At 39.0% G+C, this 26050-nt stretch overlaps 1 protein-coding gene across 1 annotated transcript; it reads left to right on the top strand.

Moving 5' to 3' along the window:
• The first annotated feature begins 7711 nt into the window (after positions 1–7711).
• On the top strand, positions 7712–21958 carry LOC146008651 (myosin-4). The gene is made up of 39 exons (XM_083148155.1): positions 7712–7912; positions 8007–8150; positions 8297–8453; positions 9313–9340; positions 9913–10027; positions 10205–10297; positions 10706–10769; positions 10860–10958; positions 11060–11163; positions 11241–11379; positions 12070–12188; positions 12288–12437; positions 12551–12721; positions 13081–13390; positions 13519–13589; positions 13687–13774; positions 13865–13982; positions 14203–14326; positions 14423–14559; positions 14646–14901; positions 15020–15262; positions 15388–15564; positions 15677–15822; positions 16439–16529; positions 16617–17006; positions 17101–17227; positions 17311–17429; positions 18127–18323; positions 18819–19002; positions 19236–19401; positions 19622–19746; positions 19835–20143; positions 20239–20442; positions 20532–20657; positions 20836–21006; positions 21110–21214; positions 21296–21391; positions 21510–21641; positions 21850–21958. The coding sequence occupies exons 1-39, from the start codon at positions 7712–7714 to the stop codon at positions 21862–21864; spliced, it is 5811 nt and encodes a 1936-aa protein (XP_083004281.1). The 3' UTR covers positions 21865–21958.
• Positions 21959–26050: the final 4092 nt, after the last annotated feature.

The following is a 26050-nucleotide window of genomic DNA, read 5'->3' as shown; positions in this document are numbered from 1 at the left end:
GTACAGTACAATAGCAATATGGCTCACAGTGAGGATTCATTTGCAGTCAGGGACCGTTTAGGGGAGATAGTAGGGAGTGATGGCAAAAATGCAGATGGGTGGTATGCTTTAAGCACTTCCATGCTGGGATTGAGAAGATACTGTAGGCTGCAGTTGCTGCTGTTGCCACGTAACCAGGGCATCACTGGGCACCTCCTTCAGACCTGGACCCAGGTAAAAAGCAGCCCCTCCCTTCTCTCTTAGCACCATTGTGTGTACACAGTGTGCCCAGATACTGAGTTTTCAAGGCCACCAGTGGGCATCTGAATCCATTGCCAATCAACATTATCATACTATACATACACACAAAATCACAGCTATGCCTGGCCAACTATAGTAATTTTAATTACAGACTGTCAGGCTATATATATATATATATATATATATCAAAGGGAGATGTTCTGCGTGAACAAAAAATCAGAGTCGGCACTCTCCAGTAGTGGTATAAATCTTTAGTAAAAAGAATGCATTACAAGTGCTCCAAAGGTCATCGACGTTTCATGGCCCAACCGGCCATTTCATCAGGATGTGGGCTGCGGGTAGAGGGTGTGCAGGTGCCAGGGTGCACACCCTCTACCCGCAGCCCACATCCTGATGAAATGGCCGGTTGGGCCATGAAACGTCGATGACCTTTGGAGCACTTGTAATGCATTCTTTTTACTAAAGATTTATACCACTACTGGAGAGTGCCGACTCTGATTTTTTGTTCACGCAGAACATCTCCCTTTGATATTGACTTTGTCAGTAAGGCACCCCCACAGCTGATACCCTTCCTCCAGAGTGCCAAAGCTTTTTGCATTTATTTATATATATATATATATATATATATATATATATATATATATATATATATATATATATATATATGTACCTGTTTGAAAGTCTCTTGAGGAAGGGGTTGAGCCCCGAAACGGCCGTCGAGGCTAATAAACAACATTTTTTCATTCAAGAAATTGCTGCAGTGACGTGCTTAATCCTCCTGAGGGTTCCTGCTTGATATATATATATATATATATATATATATATATTTGCAATTTTGGTGAATTGCGCACTCGCTGTGTGTACAGTTGTAATGGACCTCTTGTGTTGATTACATATACATTCAAATGGTGGTAATGATGTACTGCACACTGTTGTTAATGTTAAACAAAATGCTTTTATTTTTACACTTGAAAAGTGGGGGGTTGTCAAAAAAGGGGCTGGGTGGGTGGGGGTTGGGTAGGTCTCATGGACCTCCAATCTTGCAGATCTCACTATGATCTTTCATATTGTTAAAAGGATAACCTATAGCCTTTCTTTTTGCAGGAGATAGCATTTGTTTAGTATTTAATTGTATTAAAGGTGATACAGCTGTTACATACCTGCAAGATCACGCTGAATTGTTATCTTTGATTATTGCGGGTCTATGCATTATTGGCGCTGTGTCCCTCTGCATTAATTCACCTTCTTTATGCTTACAAATGTGTGATCCTGCATTATATGGACAAACTGGGTTAATAGCAGAGGCTTATTTATCTTAGCCGTTGCAGGTTATAACGTTTAATTGTAGCTGCAGTATTTGGTTTCTGTGGGTCTTGGTTTTGCGCTTAAACTGACATAGCTGATACACATATATTTGATTAACTACACCTGCCACTTTTGGATAAGGTGAGTCTGTCCAGTGTTGGCTTAATAATTTATTGAGCATATATCTTTGAGTGTATCAGGTGTGACACTGTTAAGTGTTCATTTGTACAGAAAACCCCCCCTTTTTTCTGCTATTTGAGTGCATTTATTGTTGGAGAATTGTGACATTAGAATCAAAGAATATTCTCTTATGTTGGATACAATTGTGTTTGGTGAGCTGTGGTTTTTGACTAATTTGTAATCTTGTGGTAAATTGACTAATTGGTTTGACCAACTAATAGTCCTGAAAATACACATGAATCGAACATTATACAGCTTCACAACAGAACAGGTCAATTATAAAGGGAATTAATACACATGCACGAGTGTAAATATTATATATACTTTGTTTGAATATTTTGCATTTCTTTACTGACCTATGATTATAATCCTGATCTCATTCAATTGAGACAAAAACTATAATGCCAATTGGTGAAGGCATTAAGGATTTATGAAGGTCAGCCCTATATAGCATTGGTGCATAGGTATATTCCTGGTGTATACATACACACGTAATTTAATTGCACCAATCCTAGCTACTAGCCCTAATTTAATTGTCTATAAATAAATCGCAAACAGAGGCAATATTAGTGTATGGGTAATTTTGCATAAAAAATTAAAAATTAAAAATATTCCTATAGGAAGAATTTGCATAATATAAATACACGACTAAATTGTTTTATTAAAATTGTTGTGTAGCATATACTGTCTTATTGTATATTTACAATCAACTTTTTTACATTATAGATTTTCAAGCACATAAAATTTATCACAAAAAAGGGATAAAAAAATGACATAAAATAATTAAAAAATAAAAATAGATTTTTCACTTGGCATAAAAAATTAAATAAAAAAACTTTTTTCGAGCAGCTCAGCAATTGTAGATTGGGGATTAAGAGTGCACCCCACCCGAGTTTCTTTTTTCTTTTTTGTTTATAACTAAACGTATCCTTACTCGGGGGTGCACCACTGACCATCACACTTCTTAAGGCTATAGCCTCGGCTTAGGCTGGTAGGTGATGTGAGATAAGATTTTCTATCATCAATTATAGTCAGTTTTTCTCCCCATCTCCTTATCCTTTCAACCTTATTATTCCCATTTTTAGTGCAGGCTCTTCCCACCCAACTTCTTCTTTAGTTAGATCTCACTATGTGTCTTCTGCAAATTGGGTTGCGGTATCCTCTCTTAGCAGACCTCTGTGGTTTGGCAATGCACAGGGTTTACTAATGTGGATAGGGCTGAGTGGGGTAGGGTGGTGAGGGGCTGCTCGCAACTGTGGATGGGCACTTGTAAGGCTTGAGTGACAGCGGAAGTCTCTTGTCGAACAAAGTTAGGGTGGTCAAGGAAAGTGTCCGGTGGTACCGGTGGGCTGGCGTCCCTGACCCTCCGGTGGTGCACCGTGCACTTACCCGATACCTGGTTTGTTGCTAGCAGGGGATGCTTGCCGGGTTCGGCTTGACGGCGTTTCGGCACGTGTGTGCCTTTATCAAGGATCCTTGATAAAGGCACACACGTGCCGAAACGCGTTGGACACCAGGACAGAAGCCCTGCACCCACACAGCAACCCCAAAGTCTCCTCCGCAAGGAGTTGAGCGCGCGCCACCGCAGGACCTCCGTCACCCCGGGTAACGCCGTCAAGCCGAACCTGGAAGTGGCGTGAGCAACTGCATCAGCGGTGCGGACCAGACTGCCGGCTATCGCATCAAGTGAGGACGCCGGTGAAGACACGAGGAAGGACGCGGCAAGCATCCCCTGCTAGCAACAAACCAGGTATCGGGTAAGTGCACGGTGCACCACCGGAGGGTCAGGGACGCCAGCCCACCGGTACCACCGGACACTTTCCTTGACCACCCTAACTTTGTTCGACAAGAGACTTCCGCTGTCACTCAAGCCTTACAAGTGCCCATCCACAGTTGCGAGCAGCCCCTCACCACCCTACCTCACTCAGCCCTATCCACATTAGTAAACCCTGTGCATTGCCAAACCACAGAGGTCTGCTAAGAGAGGATACCGCAACCCAATTTGCAGAAGACACATAGTGAGATCTGCAAGATTGGAGGTCCATGAGACCTACCCAACCCCCACCCACCCAGCACCTTTTTTGACAACCCCCCACTTTTCAAGTGCAAAAATAAAAGCATTTTGTTTAACATTAACAACAGTGTGCAGTACATCATTACCACCATTTGAATGTATATGTAATCAACACAAGAGGTCCATTACAACTGTACACACAGCAAGTGTGCAATTCACCAAAATTGCAAATATAAGTACCCCGGGCTCTATAGGCAGAAGAACCCAGAATCTGCTGCACCGCAGAACCAAATAATAGTGGAGCGCAGAACCAACCCCCCAGAACCATATATATATATATGTATATATATATATATATATATATTATTTTTTTTGGTACTTGTGAAATATCACAGCTCCCACGACCTTCATCGTATGCTGATTGTATGCTAAAAATCGCATCGCATTGCATAGTGGCATACGATGGCATACGATGCGATGCGATGTTTTACCGATTTTTGAGCATTTTTCATACCCCCCCTATCCACGTCGGCGTGGAGTTGAGAATAGAATAGTGTGGCGAGCGCAGCGAGCCACCGAGCCCGAAGCATGGCGAGCGCAGCGAGCCCCGCGAGGGGACGCGGATACTTGTGAAGCCCGCGAGGGGACGCGTATAGCTGTGAAGGCCACACTATTCTATTCTCAACTCCACGCCGACGTGGATAGTGGGGGTATGAAAAGGTCGTAGGACGCGTACCGCCGCCCCTCGCGGGCTCGCTGCGCTCGCCACGCTTCGGGTTGACGTTGATAGTGGGGGTGGTGCACTATGAAAAATGGCATTTGGGGGCATTTCACTACTTTAATACACATTTCAATGCATTCTGATGCATTTCAGTGCAAAATCGGGTGCCATCGCATCGCATCGGATGCCATCGTATGGCATCCGATGCGATCGCATACGATTTTTGAGCTAAAATGCTCAAAAATCGGTAAAACATCGTATCGCATCGTATGCCATCATATGCCACCACATATGGCATACGATGCCATGCGATGGCATACAATTTTTGAGCAAAAATGCTACAAAATCTGTAAAACATCGCATCGTATGCCATCGTATGCCATTACATATGGCATACGATGCCATACGATGGGAGCCGTGATACTCCACAAGTACCTTTTTTTTTATATATATACTGTATATGTGTATATATATATATGTGTGTGTGTGTGTGTGTATTTATGATAGTGTTACTTTAAATATAAAATTGAATACAATTAATCTGCATCTAAATAATATGAGAAAATGCATAATTTGAAAGCAAACTGAAGGATCTGGCAAGGAGTGCGCCTATCCATACAATGCCAGTAACTTAACTTTTCCACAGTAAGAAAGGAGTACGGTAGTTACACATTCCACATTCTGCTTCACAACGACATTCTTTATACGCATTATCTGTCAACACAAAAGCATCTGTTTCACTGCAAACGATACCCTGCCTGTGCCATGAACACATCTGAAATAAAACTTCATTGAGAATTATATGGAATTTTGTTCTGGTCCATAGTGACACAGATATCCCTGTCCCGTTTCAGATCACTGTTCTATATTGGGAATCAGGGCAGCTTGGACATAAGCACATTGCCGAGGACACTTTATACAAAAAATTGCTTGCCCATATGCTTACCCTCGTGTACCGGGCGTATCTTGTATCTGACAGTGGTGAACAGAAGTAAAATTACAGCATCAACACATTTACAGCTGAGAGCCCTTAATATTAATTTCCAAATATAGAGAGCTATAATGCTGGAGTGGCAAATCTCAGACTATAAAAGTAATAGGCGAGTAGAGGGAATCTATCCTTCTGCTCTGCACCTAGAGGTAAGTTGGTCCGTGGATGTGTGTTCTTCAGTCATCCCCGTATCATTGCCCAGCATAGGAAGTTCAAACTCAGTTGTTGTTTTTCTTATTCCATTCATCAATTAACCGTAAAAATATAATTTAAAACTTAAAAATCCCTATATATATATATATATATATATATATATATATATATATATAAATATATATGTGTGTGTGTGTAGTGCGGTTGGACTGGCACTCAATCCCAGCGCTGCATTAGTAGTACTGGGGTGCCTTCCGGGGACCCTCTGCGTGGTCCAATGTATGGGGGGGTGTGGAGGTGGCACGGTCTTGGATTTGTATATGATCTAGAAAAAATGGCATCTAGGACCATGCTGCAGTCAACATTTCAGTTTTATTGTTCAAAACTTTCGTCAGTATATATGTGTGTGTGTGTATAGATGCAGACGGCCGGCACTCCATATTGTGGTAGAATTACTTGCCCAGGTGCCCTCCCAGATGCATGTAGCAATCCATTTGTATAGAGAGATGTGTGCGGCGGCACTCACAGGACATTTGTAAGGAAAAAACACAGACCACTTTGGGGTTCAAGTCCAACGTTTCGGTCGTCTAGACCTTTATCAAGAACTTGTTGCATATTGTGTGTGCGTATATATATATATATATATATATATATATATATATATATATATATATTGTCCATCCGTCTCCGAAAATGCTGCCATCTGTTGACAGCGAGTGAAACTACATCTACTTGCTACCGAAGCATATGCTTTGAGTGAGCTTACTAGTACATATATATATATATATATATATATATATACTCAAAACCAAAACAGGTACAGGCTGAGTATCCTTATCCGGCTATCCCATATCCGAAATATTCTGAAAACCGTAGATTTTCAGAATATTTAGTTTTTTCTTTCCACCCCTGCACCTTTTTTTATACTCACCTCGTTCCTTGGTGTCCACGGCGGCCATTAGACTACTCTTCATCTCCGGTCCCAAGAATGCATTGTGCGATTGTGCCAGTGACATGTCGGTGACAATGCATCCTTGGGACCGGGGATGCAGCTGAAGAGGAATTCAGAGGCTGCCATGGATGCCAGGGGACACCGTGGATGTCGGGGGACCGTCGGGGCACTGCCGTGGGACCGTCGGGGCACCGCTAGGGAACCAGGAGAGTATGAGAAAAAATGATTCCAAAATCCACAACAATCCCTTATCCAAAATGCTTGTGGTCCCTAGCATTTCGGATAAGGGATTCTCAACCTGATTTTCAAAGCTACTGTATTACAATTTTGCAGGTTACACATATTTTTTGCTATGCTTCTGAATTATGCAGATAGGCATTGTTTATTCTGAATGCGTTTTATATACATGTTAGTGAAAAAAGTATGGACAAACTAAATTCTATACAAAATCCACATTTGCTGCTTAATAATGCTATTAGTTTTAGTGGGGTCTGCATATTGGTTGCCTGTATGTCCTAGTAGTCAGATCATTATAATGTATTATTAGAACAGTATGAGGAAAGACCTCCTGTTCTTATATAGCGGTTCATGAGAATAATTGGAATGTTTATGTTGCACTCATAAGTAGATTTATACAGTACATAGCAGAATTCAAGCTGATAATTTGTAGGCAGCATAATAAATAGTGAAAGAATGCAGAGGTAAACATAGAGAGATAGAGTTTAGGGCAGAGGGACAGAGTTTCCCAGAGGGAACGGGAAACAGAGTGAGATGGGGAACTAGCGAACATTTACTGTATACTAATCAGTTATGCAATAAGTTTCAATAATTCTTTTTCCACAGCGAAAATCCTTTGAACATTTTTCCATCTTAGAAGGATACTAACAGGTATGAGACCCGATTTACACCCTTTACTGATTATAATAATAATAATAATAATAATAATAATAGAGTTAATATAACTACCAGAGAACATAATAAAAAATGTCCATATATCATCTAAATAAGAACATTAAAAAACATTTATTCAAACCAGCCATGTAATCCCATTTATATCCACATTTTGATTTATTTACTGTAGGTGTCATGTTTTATCATTGCTACTTCCAGCTGTGACTAAAATTGTTAATCTTTCCATGTAGGAAATCCTCAGCCATGGGTGACGGTGAAATGGCTGCCTTTGGGGAGGCAGCCCAATACCTCCGAAAGTCAGACAAAGAGAGACTTGAGGCTCAAAATCGCCCCTTTGATGCCAAAACATCTTACTATGTGATTGACCCCAAGGTGATGTACGTAAAAGGAACAATCACAGCTAGAGAGGGGGGCAAAGTAACCGTAAAAAAAGAAGACAACACTGTAAGTATACATTTGAAGTGACTGGCTCTTTCAGAAAGATAATGCAGTATTAACTCAGCATTGACATCTTATCATGCATCCCTGTTATTTCCAGACTGTAACAGTGAAAGAAGATGAAGTTTTCCCCATGAACCCACCCAAGTATGATAAAATTGAAGACATGGCGATGATGACCCATTTGAATGAACCATCTGTTCTGTATAACCTCAAAGAGCGTTATGCAGCCTGGATGATCTACGTAAGTCTCATACATTCTCTATTTTATAAAAAAAAAAGCAAAAAAGATTAGACAGATTTCCACAAATACTGCAATTTTAAGAATGTTTGAAGTATATTAATTAGGATTTTAGTAAATAATTGTGTATGTTTTTCTCCTTTTTCCAGACCTATTCTGGCCTATTTTGTGCCACAGTCAACCCCTACAAGTGGCTGCCTGTGTACAACCCTGAGGTGGTCAATGCCTACAGAGGGAAGAAGCGTGTGGAGGCCCCACCACACATCTTCTCCATTTCTGATAACGCCTATCAGTTCATGTTAACTGGTAAGTACTGCTTAGAATTATGACTCTGGGAATATATTTTTTACAGTCTGAAATGTTACCAGTCTTTACTGTATGTCTCCCAATGCGAACACTAAAAAATGTGTATGTGTCCCAGAGATATTGTAACTATTTGCATGTGTCAAAATGGTGTGTGGTCTTACTGCAGAGTATGTGGTCTTACTGTAATATGTCGGCCATTTTCTACAGAATACCTTGCAGATTATCAGGCTGCATGGAATACTGTCTGAAACAGACAGTGGCCATGGCTGCAGGTGCCCCGTGCAATTGCATGGCTTGCCCGGTTCTAGAAACGGCCCTGGTGCACACTAAACTAGGATGTTTAGACATTTTGAAGGACTGCATCACTTAAAATATAAGCAGGTGATTTCATCTTTGGAACTTTAACATACATTTTCTGATTATTAAAATACTGTAGCTTCTATGCAGTTGTAGAACTACTACAGAGGATGCAACAACTATAGCTCACTGGGGGGGGGGGCAGGTAAGACAACAATGGTAGGTTTCCATTGAGAAGTTTACAGCAAGGGGCACTTCTATGCATGGAGCAGATGGATACACTGAAGCCCTGAGTAAATCCTGTACATCTTGAGAAGAGCAGTCATATTCTAGTAGAGCCAGGGCCCTGAGTGTGGAGCAGTACCACAAATGGTGTCACAGGGTCCAGTGAAGCTGTGTCCTGCCCCTGCTACCACTTGCAGTTTATTTACCTATAGACTTTCATTTCAAATTTTTGATAGCCCACAATTATATTTTGCATATTATCCTGTATATTTAGAATGTGCTGTTATTGCTACTTATATATCATATTTAATATCACCATTTTCTTTTTTCCTAATAGATCGTGAAAATCAGTCTGTCCTGATTACGTAAGTATTAAAACATTAGTAGCTTTAGCATGCTAAAATGTATTCCATAAGAGTCTTAGACAATATGTACCCAGCCCAACATCAGCAGCTATGGGACCAAGTGGGCGAGCCATCATTGACAAGTGCATACACACTGGCCGATGTAGGCAGCAATCAAATTAAGAATGGGGCCACGCTACATTCAGCAGCAGGGTCCTCACCATTGACATCCCCAGTCAGCCCTGCATGTAGGGCCTATGGAGGACAAGTGGAAATATCATTCGTTTTCACCCCTCTTGATCTGTCATTTCTATTTTTGGCCATTGTGGACATAAAAAAAATAAACATGAATTGGGAAACTCATAATATGTGGAACTAATCTTCTGTCCCTTTAATATCAGTCATATCTTAACACTTACAAACTGCCCTCAATAGGGAAATGTATTGTGTAATGATTGATGGAGGGTTGAGGACAAGGAAGAGTATTTAATAAAATGTAATACATTTCTTAATTTCCAGATCAATTATATTTAAGGAAATATTTGAGTTAAACTTTATAAATATCTAACTACTTAAATTGCTTGCGTCCACAGTGGAGAATCTGGAGCTGGGAAGACTGTGAACACAAAACGTGTCATCCAGTACTTTGCAACAATTGCAGCTGTCGGTGACAAGAAAAAAGAAGCGCCGGCCCCTGGCAAAATCCAGGTTTGTTGGAACTTACTTCATGTTAAGACCTAAGAATGCATTATTCACTGGAATTGTTGCCAGTTACATTTGTATTCTATGAAAAGTGTGTCAATTGTCTCATATTCTTGTATATTGCCAGGTGTATCTAATAAAATATTTCTAGTAACATTTTACTCACTTATTTACCTTCTGTAGGGCAACCTGGAGGATCAGATTATCTCTGCCAACCCTCTGCTGGAAGCCTTTGGTAATGCCAAGACCGTGAGGAATGATAACTCATCACGTTTTGTAAGTGTGCTCTAATAACATTATACTGTTCCTGTTATATATACATATTGTGGATGAAATGTCTATTTTAGCCAAATTCCATGATCAGTTGGCTCTTTTGCATCAATCTGAAATGTATGAGGGTACCATCAAATAAACATTAAATATATTCTTCTCAGAAATAGATTCAGGGCCAAAAAGTGATAACATAGAGTATGATAACAGCCAGACAATCAGCTCCTAACTGTTATGTCACAGGCTGTGTTTGAAAAATGACAGGTAGGAGCTGATTGGCTGGATGTTTATTATTCTCCATTTTATCACTTTTTAAGCTTGATACATATGGCCCACAGTGTTCAGAAATCGTATACCACAAAATGTCATGAAAATAACCAATAACTAAATTTCTATAAATGTTAAAACATTTAGGGTAAATTTATCAGAATTCACTTTGGGACCACCGGAAAACTGTCTTCTGCTGACATTGAAACCTGTAAGTTTGACTGAACAAAGTTTATATCTTTTTTTGTGGTTAATTTTAAATCCTAGTTCTTTCTAAAGTGTACCTACTGTATTTGTTCAGATCTTCTGGAAAAATCCAGAGTAACATTCCAGCTGTCTGCAGAAAGGAGCTACCACATCTTCTATCAGATCATGTCCAACAAGAAGCCAGAGCTTATTGGTAAGTTACCACAAAATAATATTTGCTCTTTAAAAGGATTGCCAATGGGTTGCATAGTTATGATCATGATATATTGTCATGAAAAACATTTCATGTTTTAGACCAGCTCCTGATTACAACAAACCCATACGACTTCCCATTTATCAGCCAAGGTGAGATCACAGTGGCCAGTATTGATGATCAAGAAGAGCTGATGGCAACCGATGTAAGTTGATTTATATTTAGTACAATATTTTATCTTTCCATTAGAGTTCCATCATAACAGGCTTCTTTTGATCACAGAGTGCCATCGATATTCTGGGTTTCAATGCAGATGAGAAGCTTGGTATTTACAAGCTGACAGGTGCTGTAATGCACTATGGTAACATGAAGTTCAAGCAGAAACAAAGAGAGGAGCAGGCTGAGGCAGATGGTACAGAAGGTAGGTGAAAAATTTTTATATCAAAACTTACAATACCTCATAAATCATGTTTAAAAAAAAAAAATATATATATATATATATATATATATATATATATAAAGCTCCAATAAACAGAGGCACACAATTCAATCAATGTTCACAGCAAGTGTATTGGGCAAACGCACATCAAATGCACATCTAGCGCTTTCAGGGGTCACAGCCCCCGTCCTCAGGATGATAGCCAACAGACAAAACGTGTCTGTGGGCTATCATCCTAAAGGACGGGGGCTGTGACCCCTGAAAGCGCTAGATGTGCATTTGATGTGCGTTTGCCCAATACACTTGCTGTGAACATTGATTGAATTGTGTGCCTCTGTTTATTGGAGCTTTAATTATTTGAGGGGAGTGCACCGATCACGCTGCAATGAACTATTGGAGTGCCGGCATATATGGATATTTATATATATATATATATATATATACAGTAGGTCGTATTTAAAATAATCTTTCCCATTTTCATTATGATTCATTTTTCTGGAGGTTTTCATAGTTTAAATCTATTTTAACGGGAAAGGCAAGTTATTTACCTGTCAAAAACCTCTTCAACACACACCTCTTACACTATTGTACATTACTATTCAACCCTCTTGTTTAACTTCAATAAAATATACAACATTTTGTAATAAAAGTATTTTTTCAAATTTTCGACAGTTGCTGACAAATGCGCCTATCTGATGGGTCTCAACTCCGCTGATCTTCTCAAGGCCTTGTGCTACCCTAGAGTCAAAGTCGGAAATGAGTATGTGACCAAAGGTCAAACTGTCCAGCAGGTAAATATCTTTCTTGGTTGTATTACAGGATGTTTTAATGTAAAGTTAATGTAAGTTATGCTTTAACAAAATAATAACAATGTTATATCTTCTGCAAAGGTTAATAACAATGTTGGGGCCTTAGGCAAGTCCGTCTATGAGAAAATGTTCTTGTGGATGGTCATCCGTATTAACCAGCAGCTGGACACTAAGCAGCCAAGACAGCACTATATTGGTGTACTGGATATTGCTGGCTTTGAGATCTTTGATGTAAGTAACATACAGTACTTTAACTTATATTGTGAAATATGACGTGTTTTATGACATGTGCATATTTTACATTTATGTAACTTTAATCGAGTACATTGCCTTTTTGTGGACAGTATAACAGCTTAGAACAACTTTGTATCAACTTCACCAATGAGAAACTGCAACAGTTCTTCAACCATCACATGTTTGTACTGGAGCAAGAGGAGTATAAGAAGGAAGGAATTGAGTGGGAGTTCATTGACTTCGGCATGGACTTGGCTGCCTGCATTGAGCTAATTGAGAAGGTATACTAAGCATTAAAAGAGATGTTACAATTTAAAGTAAATATACATTAGATAAAATAAATAGCTATATAATGTTGTGATGCAATTTTATAGCTAAGATGTAAAAGTATGTAAGAGTGCTGTTATGTAATATGGTCCAAGGTTTTAGAAACAACATGATTCTTGCGATTTCAGTTGCAGATGCAGAATAATAGCAAAACTTGGTTGTGACTTTTAAATTATTTCTGCTTTGAATCTGCAACTGGGATTGCTGTAGTCATGTTAGTTAGAAAGACATTGACCCTATTACATAATCCATTCAAATTTTGTCTATCATAATAAAGTATTCCTTTTACTGAGAGTTTTCATCTGTTATGCAGCCAATGGGCATCTTCTCCATCCTTGAAGAGGAGTGCATGTTCCCCAAGGCAACAGACACTTCATTTACAAACAAGCTGTATGACCAACATCTTGGCAAGTCTAACAACTTCCAGAAACCTAAACCTGGCAAAGGTAAAGCCGACGCCCACTTCTCCCTGGTCCACTATGCTGGGACAGTAGATTACAACATCTCTGGATGGCTTGACAAGAACAAGGATCCATTGAATGAAACTGTCATTGGGCTCTATCAGAAGTCTTCAGTGAAGCTTTTGGCTTTCCTCTATTCTAGCCATGCTGCTGCAGAAGCAGGTATTACATTTGGTATCTTCTTCCACCACTATACTATATATTCCAGGCATGATATCCACACAATTATTATTACTGTCAATAACAACTGACATTCATGACACTACCAAGATATATTCCTTTGTTTGTAGAGGCTGCTAGTGGCAAAAAGGCAGGTAAAAAGAAGGGATCCTCCTTCCAGACCGTGTCTGCTCTTTTCAGGGTAAATTCTGTTGCCTTAAAATTTATTTACTTTATATATTTTCCTGACTTGCCTTGTTGATTCTGATATGATATTTATTAATATCTTTCATCTACAGGAAAATCTGAACAAGCTGATGAGCAACTTGAGAAGCACTCACCCACACTTTGTGCGTTGTCTGATCCCCAATGAAACTAAAACTCCAGGTAGATTTGAGCTGAACTTTTGTATAATACAGTAGATAAAAATAAATGTTTTATTTAAATGATGTCTTAGTAATGGTTTGAATTCTTTAGGTGCTATGGATCATTACCTGGTCATGCACCAGCTCAGGTGTAATGGTGTACTTGAAGGCATCAGGATTTGTAGGAAAGGATTTCCCAGCAGAGTCATCTACGCTGATTTCAAACAGCGGTATGTGTCAATTATTTAGGAATATATAGTTGATAACAAGAAAGAGTCTATACAGCAATAAAATATTTATGTTGAGTGGTGTCAGATTTATATCTACTTCCAACCATTACAATAAAAATGTAGAGATGCTTTTAGAACTCACTGAATTATAAATGTACTTTTAAATCTAAATAGTTTTGTACAATTCAATTTACCACCTTGCCCTGTATTTTTAATACAGTTACAAGATACTCAATGCAAGTGCCATCCCAGAAGGTCAGTTCATTGACAGCAAGAAGGCTTCTGAGAAGCTTCTAGGGTCCATTGATGTAGACCAAACACAATATAAATTTGGACACACAAAGGTATTTACTTGATTAGTTATTGTTTACTTTTATTTGTTTACTTTCTGGATGAGTTAAAGAATAATTGTATCCTACTGTAAATTGCTTTGTTTATAGGTGTTCTTTAAGGCTGGTCTGCTGGGTACCCTGGAAGAGATGCGAGATGAGAAGCTTGCACAGTTGATCACTCGTACTCAGGCTATTTGCAGAGGATACCTCATGAGAGTTGAGTTTAAGAGGATGATGGAAAGGAGGTACAGTATTTTTGATATTTTAGAAGAGCCACAAAATATCAAGTAGTTGCTGGCAAAGTAACAAATCTAAATATGTTCTAATTTAGGGAGTCTATTTACTGCATTCAATACAATGTGCGCTCATTCATGAATGTTAAACATTGGCCATGGATGAAATTGTACTTCAAGATCAAGCCTCTTCTGAAGAGCGCTGAATCTGAAAAAGAGATGGCCAACATGAAGGAGGAGTTTGAGAAGACAAAGGAAGCTCTGGTAAAGTCAGAGGCAAAGAGAAAAGAGCTGGAAGAAAAGATGGTGTCCGTTCTTCAGGAAAAGAATGACCTGCTACTTCAAGTCTCATCTGTAAGTGTTACACCACTTGTAGCTCCCCCCAAGAAACATTATGGTTTGCAAAACTTTTCGAAAAGAAATATGATTTAATGAAGAACTACTAACTTATACTTCTAAATATACCTCACAGGAATCTGAGGGCCTGGCAGATGCAGAGGAAAGATGTGAAGGCCTTATCAAAGCCAAGATTCAACTGGAATCCAAAATCAAGGAAATTAATGAGAGGCTTGAAGATGAAGAAGAATCAAATGCTGAGTTAACAGCCAAGAAGAGGAAGCTGGAGGATGAGTGTTCTGAACTGAAAAAGGACATTGATGATCTTGAGCTGACTTTGGCTAAAGTAGAAAAAGAGAAACATGCCACAGAAAATAAAGTAATCTCATTACCATGTTAATCTAACTGTCAACTAATACAAAGCAAGAACATAATACATCACTTATTTTATCCAGAGTATACATTTATGTGTATAATTGTGAATTATTGTGTGTCAAACAATAGGTTAAGAACCTAACAGAAGAGATGGCTGTCCTTGATGAGAGCATAGCCAAACTTACAAAAGAAAAGAAAGCACTTCAAGAAGCTCACCAGCAGACTTTAGATGATCTGCAAGCAGAAGAAGACAAAGTCAATACTCTGACCAAGGCTAAGACTAAGTTGGAACAACAAGTTGATGATGTATGTATATGCTTTAAAACACACCAAGTTCAATATAATGTCTCTTCAGTTTTATACAAAAAGCATGGTAAAAGGTAAAAGGCAATGGTTAACCACTTTTTTATTTTCATAGCTTGAGGGATCTCTTGAACAAGAGAAAAAGCTCCGCATGGACTTGGAACGATCAAAGAGAAAGCTGGAGGGTGATCTGAAATTGATACAGGAGTCTACAATGGACTTGGAAAATGATAAGCAACAGCTGGATGAAAAAGTTAAAAAGTAAGAAATTGTAATAACCATTAGGTTTTCCATTATACAGTATTTAATTGTGAGAGGGGGAACAGTACCATAAGCATTGCATATATGTGTGTCCCAATATATTGTTGCTGCATATAGCAGCTTACTGTACCAAGACTGCAATGTATATGCAATGGGGACCCCTATGCTCTGGTCTCATTGAAATGAATGGGTGGTGGCCCCATGTCAATGCTGGCTCCCATTCGCTTCAATGACATACAGATGGAGCCCTCTTTATTTAGCCTGTTAATTGGATTAAGTGAGTAATATGATTAGCTAATCCCCTACTGTATTGTTCTATGTATTGTATTGCTGCTGAGAACAATAGGATAGCCATGGCTAGCCATGGTGAGCCACGACCTAAAGAACAAAGTTGACAGGGGCTCCAACTGTAGTGGTGAAGTAAATGGGAAGCGGACGCATGTGCATTTCAGCTCCCATTTACTACAACAGCATAGCAGTGGCATGCAAATGACTGCACTCCACTATGCTGCAGGAATATAAAAGGATCCATCTATATACACACACACATATTGTTTGCTATCAATGCTGAATACATGGCCTATAATATGAAAAAATATTAAATTTAATTCAACAGGAAGGAGTTTGAAGTAGGTCAACTACAGAGCAAAATTGAAGATGAACAGGCTCTGGCAGCTCAACTGCAAAAGAAAATTAAAGAGCTCCAGGTACTGTAGCTTATATCAATCAATATAATAATGCATTTTCATTATAAAAATGCTCACAGGATTTCAGTAGCTTCTGTTTACTTTTAGGCCCGCATTGAGGAGCTTGAAGAAGAAATTGAGGCAGAACGTGCAGCCCGTGCCAAGGCAGAGAAGCAACGTGGAGACCTTTCTAGGGAGCTTGAAGAAATCAGTGAGCGACTGGAAGAAGCCGGTGGAGCAACTTCTGCTCAGATTGAGATGAACAAAAAGCGTGAGGCAGAATTCCAGAAGATGCGACGTGATCTGGAAGAGGCCACCTTACAACATGAAGCCACTGCTGCTGCTCTCAGAAAGAAGCATGCTGATAGTGTAGCTGAGCTTGGAGAACAAATTGATAACCTCCAGCGGGTCAAGCAGAAACTGGAGAAAGAAAAGAGTGAACTTAAGATGGAGGTGGATGATCTTGCCAGCAACATGGAATCTGTCTCTAAAGCCAAAGTAATTGCAGTAACATTTTGATTTATGTTAAAATGTTTGTAGTACCTTACATTCTCTTAAAAAATAGAATAATAACTTTTTTTTTAATTTGTAGTCAAACTTGGAGAAAGTGTGTCGAACTCTAGAGGACCAGTATAGTGAAGTTAAGACAAAGGAAGATGAGCATCTAAGAGTCCTTAATGACTTGAACACCCACAAAGCACGTCTTCAGACAGAAAATGGTAATTCTTCCTATAAATATAATAGAGAAAAATTTAAAGCAAAGAATTTGAAACTCTTACTTTAATTTAATTGTTTTAATTAGGTGAATTTGGTCGTCAACTTGAGGAAAAAGAATCTTTAATTTCCCAGCTTTCCAGGGGTAAACAGGCCTTTACCCAACAAATTGAAGAGTTGAAGAGGCATCTGGAAGAGGAAACCAAGGTATTCCGTTAGATTGTTTCATTTTTAAGTAAAGAATAGGTATTAGATTGTCACTTTGAAATATAGCTTAATAAGTCTAAACATTTCTTTCATCCAGCTGTTTCATCCTTGTAACATGAAAAATGCTTACTAATACATGTAGCTGTATCATGTCTAGGAATATGCACCGGCCTCCATCATTAGTTTTGGTTTTGCATCTGTATCTCCTTTTGGTTTTAGATCAGTATTTGGTTTTGCCAAACTGCCCTTGTGAGTTACAGTGCAGATTGGATACAGTGCAGGATACAGTACTCATCAGATATAGTGGAAGATACAATGTGGTATATAGTGTATGTCGTAGAGTGTGTCTAATGGCTGCCGGCATTGTCCTCCGTGAGTGCAGGGAGGAGGGCACCATCTTCCAAGTGGTTCCCCATTGAATTCAATGGTTCACCACTTAGAAGATGGTGCCCTCCTCTCCGCTTTCACGGAGGACAATATCCATTGATTCAATGGGACTTTTGAAAACGTGGCAACAGATTCAAAATCAGTAGATCTGACAGCGGGATCTTGTGGTTTTGTATTGGGAGATCCGAGCTGCAGCTCTGATTGCCCTGGATCCCCAATTTTCAGAATGGTTTGGATTTATTAAAATCTCTAATCATGACTGCTCATTGTTTTCATTATTACTTACATAAATTAATTTGCTAACATCAAGGCCAAGAACGCACTTGCTCATGGACTTCAATCTGCCCGCCATGACTGTGATCTATTGAGGGAACAATATGAAGAGGAACAAGAGGCTAAAGCTGAGCTGCAGCGTTCATTGTCCAAGGCCAACGGTGAAGTTGCTCAATGGAGAACAAAATATGAGACAGATGCCATTCAGCGCACAGAGGAACTGGAAGAAGCCAAGTAAGTTTTAGATATTTTTACGGGTAGATCTATAACTCCTAATTTCATTACATGAACTGGAACTCCTGAAAATGTATTTATAATAACAAGCACAATATGTCTTTGGGACTGTCTTGTTTTTCAGGAATTGAAAGAATGAATGTTGACTAATAATTGTGGCTATGGATTCCAATCTGTTACAATACTATGCTGTCATTCCACATTGTATCAATCTAAAATAAATTGTAATCATGTACAACCAGCCTTGCATAAAATATATATTAAATATTATTAGAGTAACAACATATCCCAGTTTTCCCTGAGCAATTCTGCATTGTTCCTATTACTATAAATCAAATACCTACAACTGTTTTGTAGTGATAACTATAACTTTTACTGTAAATATCAGAGAAAGAAAAATATGTATTTCACGGACAGCAAATAATTCAAGTGATGCAGCTAGCCTTTGAGTTTACAAAGTATTGAAGTCCTGTATTTTATCTACTTCAATAATAGGAAAAAACTTGCTCAGCGCCTTCAAGAAGCTGAGGAGCAAATTGAGGCTGTTAACTCAAAGTGTGCCTCTCTGGAGAAGACTAAACAGAGACTTCAAGGTGAAGTTGAAGACCTAATGATTGATGTAGAACGTTCAAACTCAGCCTGTGCTGCACTTGATAAGAAGCAGAGGAACTTTGACAAGGTTTGTGGTCTATAACACATACTGTGCCATTTTTCTTAGTGAAAACTTTTTAAGATTTAGAATATTACTATAGTCTTGGATACATTTGAAAATGGTCTGAAATTGAAAATTAAGAAACAGTAACAGAAAGAGTAAAATAGAAAAGTAAAAGGCTCAATGTATTGTGTCCATGTTTTGTTTTTTGTTTGCCTTTATATGTCATTAATATAAAAACTATATCTTGTGCACTGTAGGTGCTGTCAGAATGGAAACAGAAATATGAGGAGGCCCAGGCAGAGCTAGAGGCTTCACAGAAGGAATCAAGAAGCCTAAGCACAGAGATCTTCAAGGTCAAGAATTCATATGAGGAATCACTTGATCAACTTGAAACACTAAAGCGAGAGAATAAGAACCTGCAACGTAAGTTTCTTTTTGAAATATAGTGTAGGTAACATGCATAAGTCTTCTTTATTAGGATTTAGTGGTTTTTTTGCTAATTAGTTTCAAAATTGTTCATTGAAATAATAATATATTTTTCACAGATAATAGGGTTAATTTTAACTTGTTCTTAAAAGTGTAGTTGGAAAGTTCCTTAAGCTAGACAGTGACTGACTCAATTGTTCTTTTATTTTGCTTGCAGAGGAGATTTCTGACTTAACTGAACAAGTTGCTGAGAGTGGAAAGAGCATCCATGAAATAGAGAAAGCCAAAAAACAGATTGAACAAGAAAAGTCTGACCTTCAATCAGCACTTGAAGAAGCAGAAGTAAGTAGACTATAAAAGTTTAAGCTTTGAACTTAACTGATATGATTCCTTTATTTATTTCCTAAACCTTCTAATCTGTACAACCTAGGGATCCTTGGAACATGAAGAGGCCAAGATCCTGCGTATCCAGCTTGAGTTAAATCAAGTAAAGGGTGAAGTGGACAGAAAAGTTGCTGAGAAGGATGAAGAGATTGAGCAGCTCAAGAGAAACAGCCAGAGAGCTCTGGAATCCATGCAGAGCACATTGGACTCTGAAATCAGGAGCAGAAATGATGCTCTGAGACTGAAGAAGAAAATGGAGGGAGATCTTAATGAAATGGAGATTCAGCTTAGTCATGCCAACCGCCAGGCTGCAGAAGCTCAGAAACAACTTAGAAATGTACAAGGACAGCTGAAGGTAAAATAAAGTATCTGCATGCAATATATTTCTATATATATTTATTGTTTATAGAAATATAGAAATACTGATGATGTTTAATTGCTTACATATAGGATGCACAGCTGCATCTTGATGATGCTATTAGAGGTAATGATGATCTGAAGGAACAACTGGCTATTGTGGAGAGGAGAAACAATCTCATGACAGTAGAAATTGAAGAGATGAGGTCAGCCCTGGAACAAACTGAGCGTGGCCGCAAAGTGGCTGAACAAGAACTGCTTGATGTGACCGAGCGTGTGCAGCTTCTCCACTCTCAGGTGAGGCTTGGTTCTCTTTGTACACAATGGAAAATACTTTTAGACAATTTTCTTTATTAAGTACTAATATTTGTCATTTTATCCCAAAGAACACCAGCCTTATTAATACTAAAAAGAAGATTGAGTCTGATGTATCTCAACTTCAAAATGAAGTGGAGGAGGCAGTCCAAGAAGCAAGAAATGCAGATGAAAAAGCCAAGAAGGCAATCACAGATGTAAGTATGGAAATAATTACCAATAGGTGTGAGCTCTGATAATATGCAATAGTCTAAATGACTATATAAAACAAATATAAGCATATATTCAAATTAATTTTCAATAGCTGAAGGCATAAAACACCATTGTCCTATAACAAGACATTTAAACACTCATGATTCCTCTTGATTGCCCTAGGCTGCCATGATGGCTGAAGAGCTCAAAAAGGAACAGGATACCAGTGCTCACCTTGAGAGGATGAAAAAGAACCTTGAACAGACAGTGAAGGACCTGCAACATCGCCTGGATGAAGCTGAGCAACTGGCATTGAAAGGCGGCAAGAAACAACTTCAGAAACTGGAATCCAGGGTAAAAAAAATGTTGCTGAATCATAAATTATTTAAAACATTTAAATGTTGCTTTAAAATACAGTTCACAACTTCTCAATAATATAATATACGGTTTACTGCAGGTACGTGAACTTGAGCAGGAACTTGATGCTGAACAAAAGAGAGGTTCTGATGCCATCAAGGGAGTTCGCAAGTATGAGAGGAGAGTCAAGGAATTGACTTACCAGGTATTTGTCATGTAAGACTACTGTTAAACAAAAGGTATGCACTTTAGAACCAATTTATTATAGTACTTCTCTATATAACAGACCGAAGAGGACAAAAAGAATGTATTTAGGCTTCAGGACTTAGTGGACAAATTGCAGCTGAAGGTCAAAGCCTATAAGAGGCAAGCAGAAGAGACTGTAAGTATATATTCATTAAAAAAAGATTATGTCTGTATCCTGTTAGATCTTGGTCGTTTACACATTTTTACTAGCCAAGAATGGAAAAATGTTACTAATAAACCTATTTGCATTCTAGGAGGAACAAGCCAATGTACATCTGTCCCGATTCAGGAAGACCCAACATGAGCTGGAGGAGGCTGAGGAACGCGCTGACATTGCAGAATCACAGGTCAACAAACTAAGAGCCAAGAGCCGTGATATTGGCAAGGTAATATTAGTGTGTTCCAAAATTCTCTTTGGTGTGATATAAAAAGTGCAAATTCTTTACAAAATATTATTATTAGAATATTCATATATTGCCAATAACAAATTTGATTACCAGAATAGTAAGATGTTTTCAAGAGGGATAATGAAAACAATTAAATATAAAACTAATTACTAATAACACATTTTCTTTTCTTTTTTTTTTCCCTCAGAAAGCAGAAGAGTAGAGAGAAGAACCTAAGAACTTGAAGATATATTTACAAAGGATGTTCATAAAATATGAGCTCGTTTTGTAAATGTGCGTTCTGCTTTGTAGTATATGTGGGCTCTAGATGCAAATAAATTTTCTGCACAGCGTTCTGGCATATGTACATTTTTTTTACATGAATTTACATGGATATGACATAAAACGTGTGTGAGTGTGATATAGTATATAAAGTAAAATATCGTTAGATCCATTATGCTAACAATTATTGTAGCATTGACAGATATACAGTACATACAGATGATAGTAGCGCACATGAGGGGGGCCTGGTCATGATATCAAGAAGCCCCACAAATTTGCCATGATTTACGGGTGACTGTGGAGGGGGAAGTGACGATATGATACAATTCCATTAGAATCATTTCATTTTGGCCCCACCCCCTCCTGATACATATACTTAATAATATCTGTAAATATGGAGAAAAAAAATCCGGCTTTTTTCCCTCGTTGTTATGTTATCTATGCCCTTAACTACAAAATATTGTCCTCTGTAGTTATGTAGACTCCATAAAATCTTCTTTAACAGGACCACAAAGCATACAGTACATCTGATATGCATAGGAAAATGGTCTACCTCATTTAAAAATATTGTATTACTGTATGTCCCCCTTTTTTTCGGCTCTTTAATATACATTTATAAATGTATTAGAACATTTATACACACTTTACTTGTATTGGTGGTTTCAGGCAAATCAATTAAATCTACAATCAACAAACAATATTTTGATGGCTTTGTGAAGAAAACAAAGTTATAGGCAAATGGGTAATCAACAACTGAAGGAAAGTGTGGAATAATTAGACACTGGTGATTAAATTCAATCGGGAAATATGTGGGAACAGAGGTTAAAGTGGGGGGATGGAATGGAGTGGAACTTAGACCTCCTGTAATGGTGAGGTAGAATTGGTTCAACCTTTACCTTGGCCCTGCAAAGTAAGTTTAACAAAAAAGCACTGTAGTTTGAAGGGGGTGCCAAAAATTGTACCAATAGTGGAGGGGGATTATTTGATGGTAGAGGAAATGAGTTCCCCCACCTCTCCATGACCACTTTAAGCCCTGTGTGGGAATTAAAAAAATATATAGAAATAAAAGAAAAATCAAAGAATAAAAGTTCATAAACTAAAGGCCACTAATATAAATGTCACAAGAGTTTGCAAAAACGCAACAGTAATAAACACAACATCAACAGTATATGATCCAGGTGAAGCTTAAAGTAAATAAAAAATTCCTAACATGTTATATAAGGCACTAGGAGTAGTTGGACAACTGGAACAAACAATTGTGAAAGATTTACTTGTATTAATCATTATTAATATTCTATTTATGATTATTATTATTATTATTATTATTATTATTATTATTATTATTATTGTTGTTGTTGTTTATTTCGACAACACTACAAATACTCTGCAGCAACAAACAAAGTACAAAAAAAATGTATCCAAATGTAGGACAAGCACATTATATATAATTTGTGCATCAGAGAGCATGCCACTGAAATAAACTTCATTGTGGCAGAAACTGATGATCAGGTGCCGTTGTATGGAGTATGGAGTAGAAAATGGTCATAAAGAGGGAAAAGAACATGAGGGGAGAGGGCCCTGCTTTTGGGAGCTGATATTCTAAAGGTGCTGATACACGGTGCGATGGGGTGGTGATATGAGATGCGCACTCCCATGACACAGATCATCGCACAGCTCAAAAAGTAATTGCTGCACAAACTTTTTGTACTAGATCTCATCTCATTGCATCTCATTGCATTGCAAAACCTATGCGATGCGATCTAGTCCAAATTGTATACAATAATTGCACCATGTATGGGCACCTTAAAACAATAGAATTCACGAGTCTCAGGTCTCTTTTCCTTCTATATCAGAGAGTAACAAATAGAATAAACATCACAGTTTTTGATAAGCATTGTTTAAATAATGTGAGGAAACCACCCTTAGCTGGGATGGTAGTTACTCTGTATGGAATCAAATCACTTGGGCAGCCAAGACTACATAAAAAAAGAATTCTTGATTATGACAACACAATACCATAAGATGATCACATGGTACAGGATAATTGGTAGCATAGATCCTCCAGTGGCCTCTTGCAGTCAGCACCCTGAAATAGCAGTCTCAGTAATCAGCAGCCATATGACTACTGTTAGCTAGTCCTGTGTCCCCCAGCCTGGGGTACTGGCTCACACAGACTCTGCTCTGGAAGGGTTTCCTCTAAAGTCTGTTATACAGGATCTACCAGGATAGAATGCCCCTCCATTGAGAGACTGCTCTCCATATATACCTGGCTGGCAGATCCCCCTTTGTGCCACAAAGTCTACTCAGGGGGTAGTCAGATATCCCAATGCTATGTCAGCCAGTATAGTGCAGTAGAGACCCATTGTACATACTCTGGGAGGTCTAACCTATTACTGTAGCTCCCAGATTACCTGCTGACCTAGATAAATCCCTTTGTTTGGCAGCTATTTTAACAGTCACTGAGGCATTGTTCTGTTACATTACCAGCACTATCTACCAATTATTTGGCAAATTGATGTAAAGTCACTGTGGTAACTTATTTCAGAACAAGACCAAACTACCAATACCATCCAGTGTCACTTGTGCTCAGGTCTATCCCCTCCCAGATCCCCTTTTCCCACCCCCTCTCCCATTTACACATTACCAGTAACACCTATCACACCTCACACAATGGACTAGCATACAGATGGAGTCCCTCTCATCCAGCCCGCCAGCTCGCCATGGCACCATTTCAGGGGAAGCTGGTGGACGGCGTCTCACTCGCTCACATGTCACACTGTACCTGTACTTCAGCTGGGCGGGAGGGATCCAACATCGGTGCTTCCCTGCCCATCTCTGCTTCAGGGAGATGGGCAGAATGGAAAGATGGGCAGGGAGCACACAGAAGGGCAGGGAGCGGTGCAGGGCTTCTGGTAAATGGGGCCCCTTCCTGGTGTATAGCCTCGCCAGGAGCCGCTCTAATGAGAGCAGATCCATCTGTATGCCATGCTATAGTCATACAGTATGGCAATGGCCTGCATATTCCAATAGCTACAATATTGCAGATAATAGCAAGGGCAAATTATACCTAATAACAGGAAATAATACACATAACACACAGGTGCTCTTTTGTATAACCCTATACTGGGCCAAGGATGAAAAAGTACATTACACTGTGAGAAACATGATGTGAATAAAAGATTCTCAGTCCAAGTCCATAGGACTGAACTTACACAGCCTGTATAATAGCGGTTAGGAGCTGATTGGCTGGTACTTTATCTCTGCCTACTTTATCACTATCCAAGGCTTAGTACATCTACTCCAATAGTAATTACCTCAGTGACCCAAGGCTCCATTCTTTATACATCAGGGTTGCCGGCCCTCCTGGAATGGCCTGGAGAATCCCGAAAATCGGATCCTCCTCCCGGCCCCCCGGAAAGGTGGGCAACCCTCCCGGATTCCGGGGGACCCCCACGCCACCCCCCGATTGCTGCGTCTTCCCCCATACCTTTGGATTTAAATGCGGCAATCCATGGGTGTCAGAGGAGTGGGCGGAGCTAAAATGGCTACAATCGCGTCATTTTAGCCCCGCCCCCCTCCACGGAGATCCGTGAAATTTTTTTTACATCCTGGGGGTGGGGCTTAATGATGTAAAGTTCAAGCCCCACTCCCCCAAACTGCAGCTGGAAGTCTCCTCTCCGGGCTTCTCCCAGAGAGGAGACAGAAAAAGTCGGCAACCCTGTTATACATACATATCACAGATCAGTAGGTTTTATAGTTTTTATATTTTACAGTTGCATGTGCATTACCCTTACATAAAATACATAATCTGAATAGAGAATATTAAACAATCTAAATGTACAATTCAAACTTCTACATCTAATTGTATGCCTAAAGTAATAAATGGATTAATTAAATCAAAATCCTTTCTACAGACTCAGCCTTAAGGAGCATACACACGGTGAGGTTTGTGTCATGGACGATTTTGACTATGCACTTTGCCTTGAACTCCTCAGAGACCAGACACCATGTTGATTATATTTACTTGAGATTTTGGCTATATATGCTTAAGGTTTTAACTATACCAGAACACTAGATTGTACACAATATAATTCATTTTGGCTTGCCTGCACAGTCTATATTTTATT

This window comes from Crinia signifera, chromosome 6, assembly GCF_055691185.1.
Source record: "Crinia signifera chromosome 6, ASM5569118v1, whole genome shotgun sequence".
NCBI classification, from domain to species: Eukaryota; Metazoa; Chordata; class Amphibia; order Anura; family Myobatrachidae; genus Crinia; species Crinia signifera.
Note: the sequence above shows the minus strand (reverse complement) of the source record. Positions and strands in the feature narration are given on the sequence as shown.

What these genes read in the sequence shown, in the direction of transcription:
- LOC146008651 (XM_083148155.1), top strand. Translation starts at nt 7,712, where the DNA reads ATGGGTGACGGTGAAATGGCTGCCTTTGGGGAGGCAGCCCAATACCTC. An exon ending in CAAGAAGCCAGAGCTTATTG is followed by an intron (nt 10,959 to 11,059) that starts GTAAGTTACCAC and finishes TTCATGTTTTAG; the next exon opens with ACCAGCTCCTGATTACAACA. An exon ending in AAGGTCAAACTGTCCAGCAG is followed by an intron (nt 12,189 to 12,287) that starts GTAAATATCTTT and finishes TCTTCTGCAAAG; the next exon opens with GTTAATAACAATGTTGGGGC.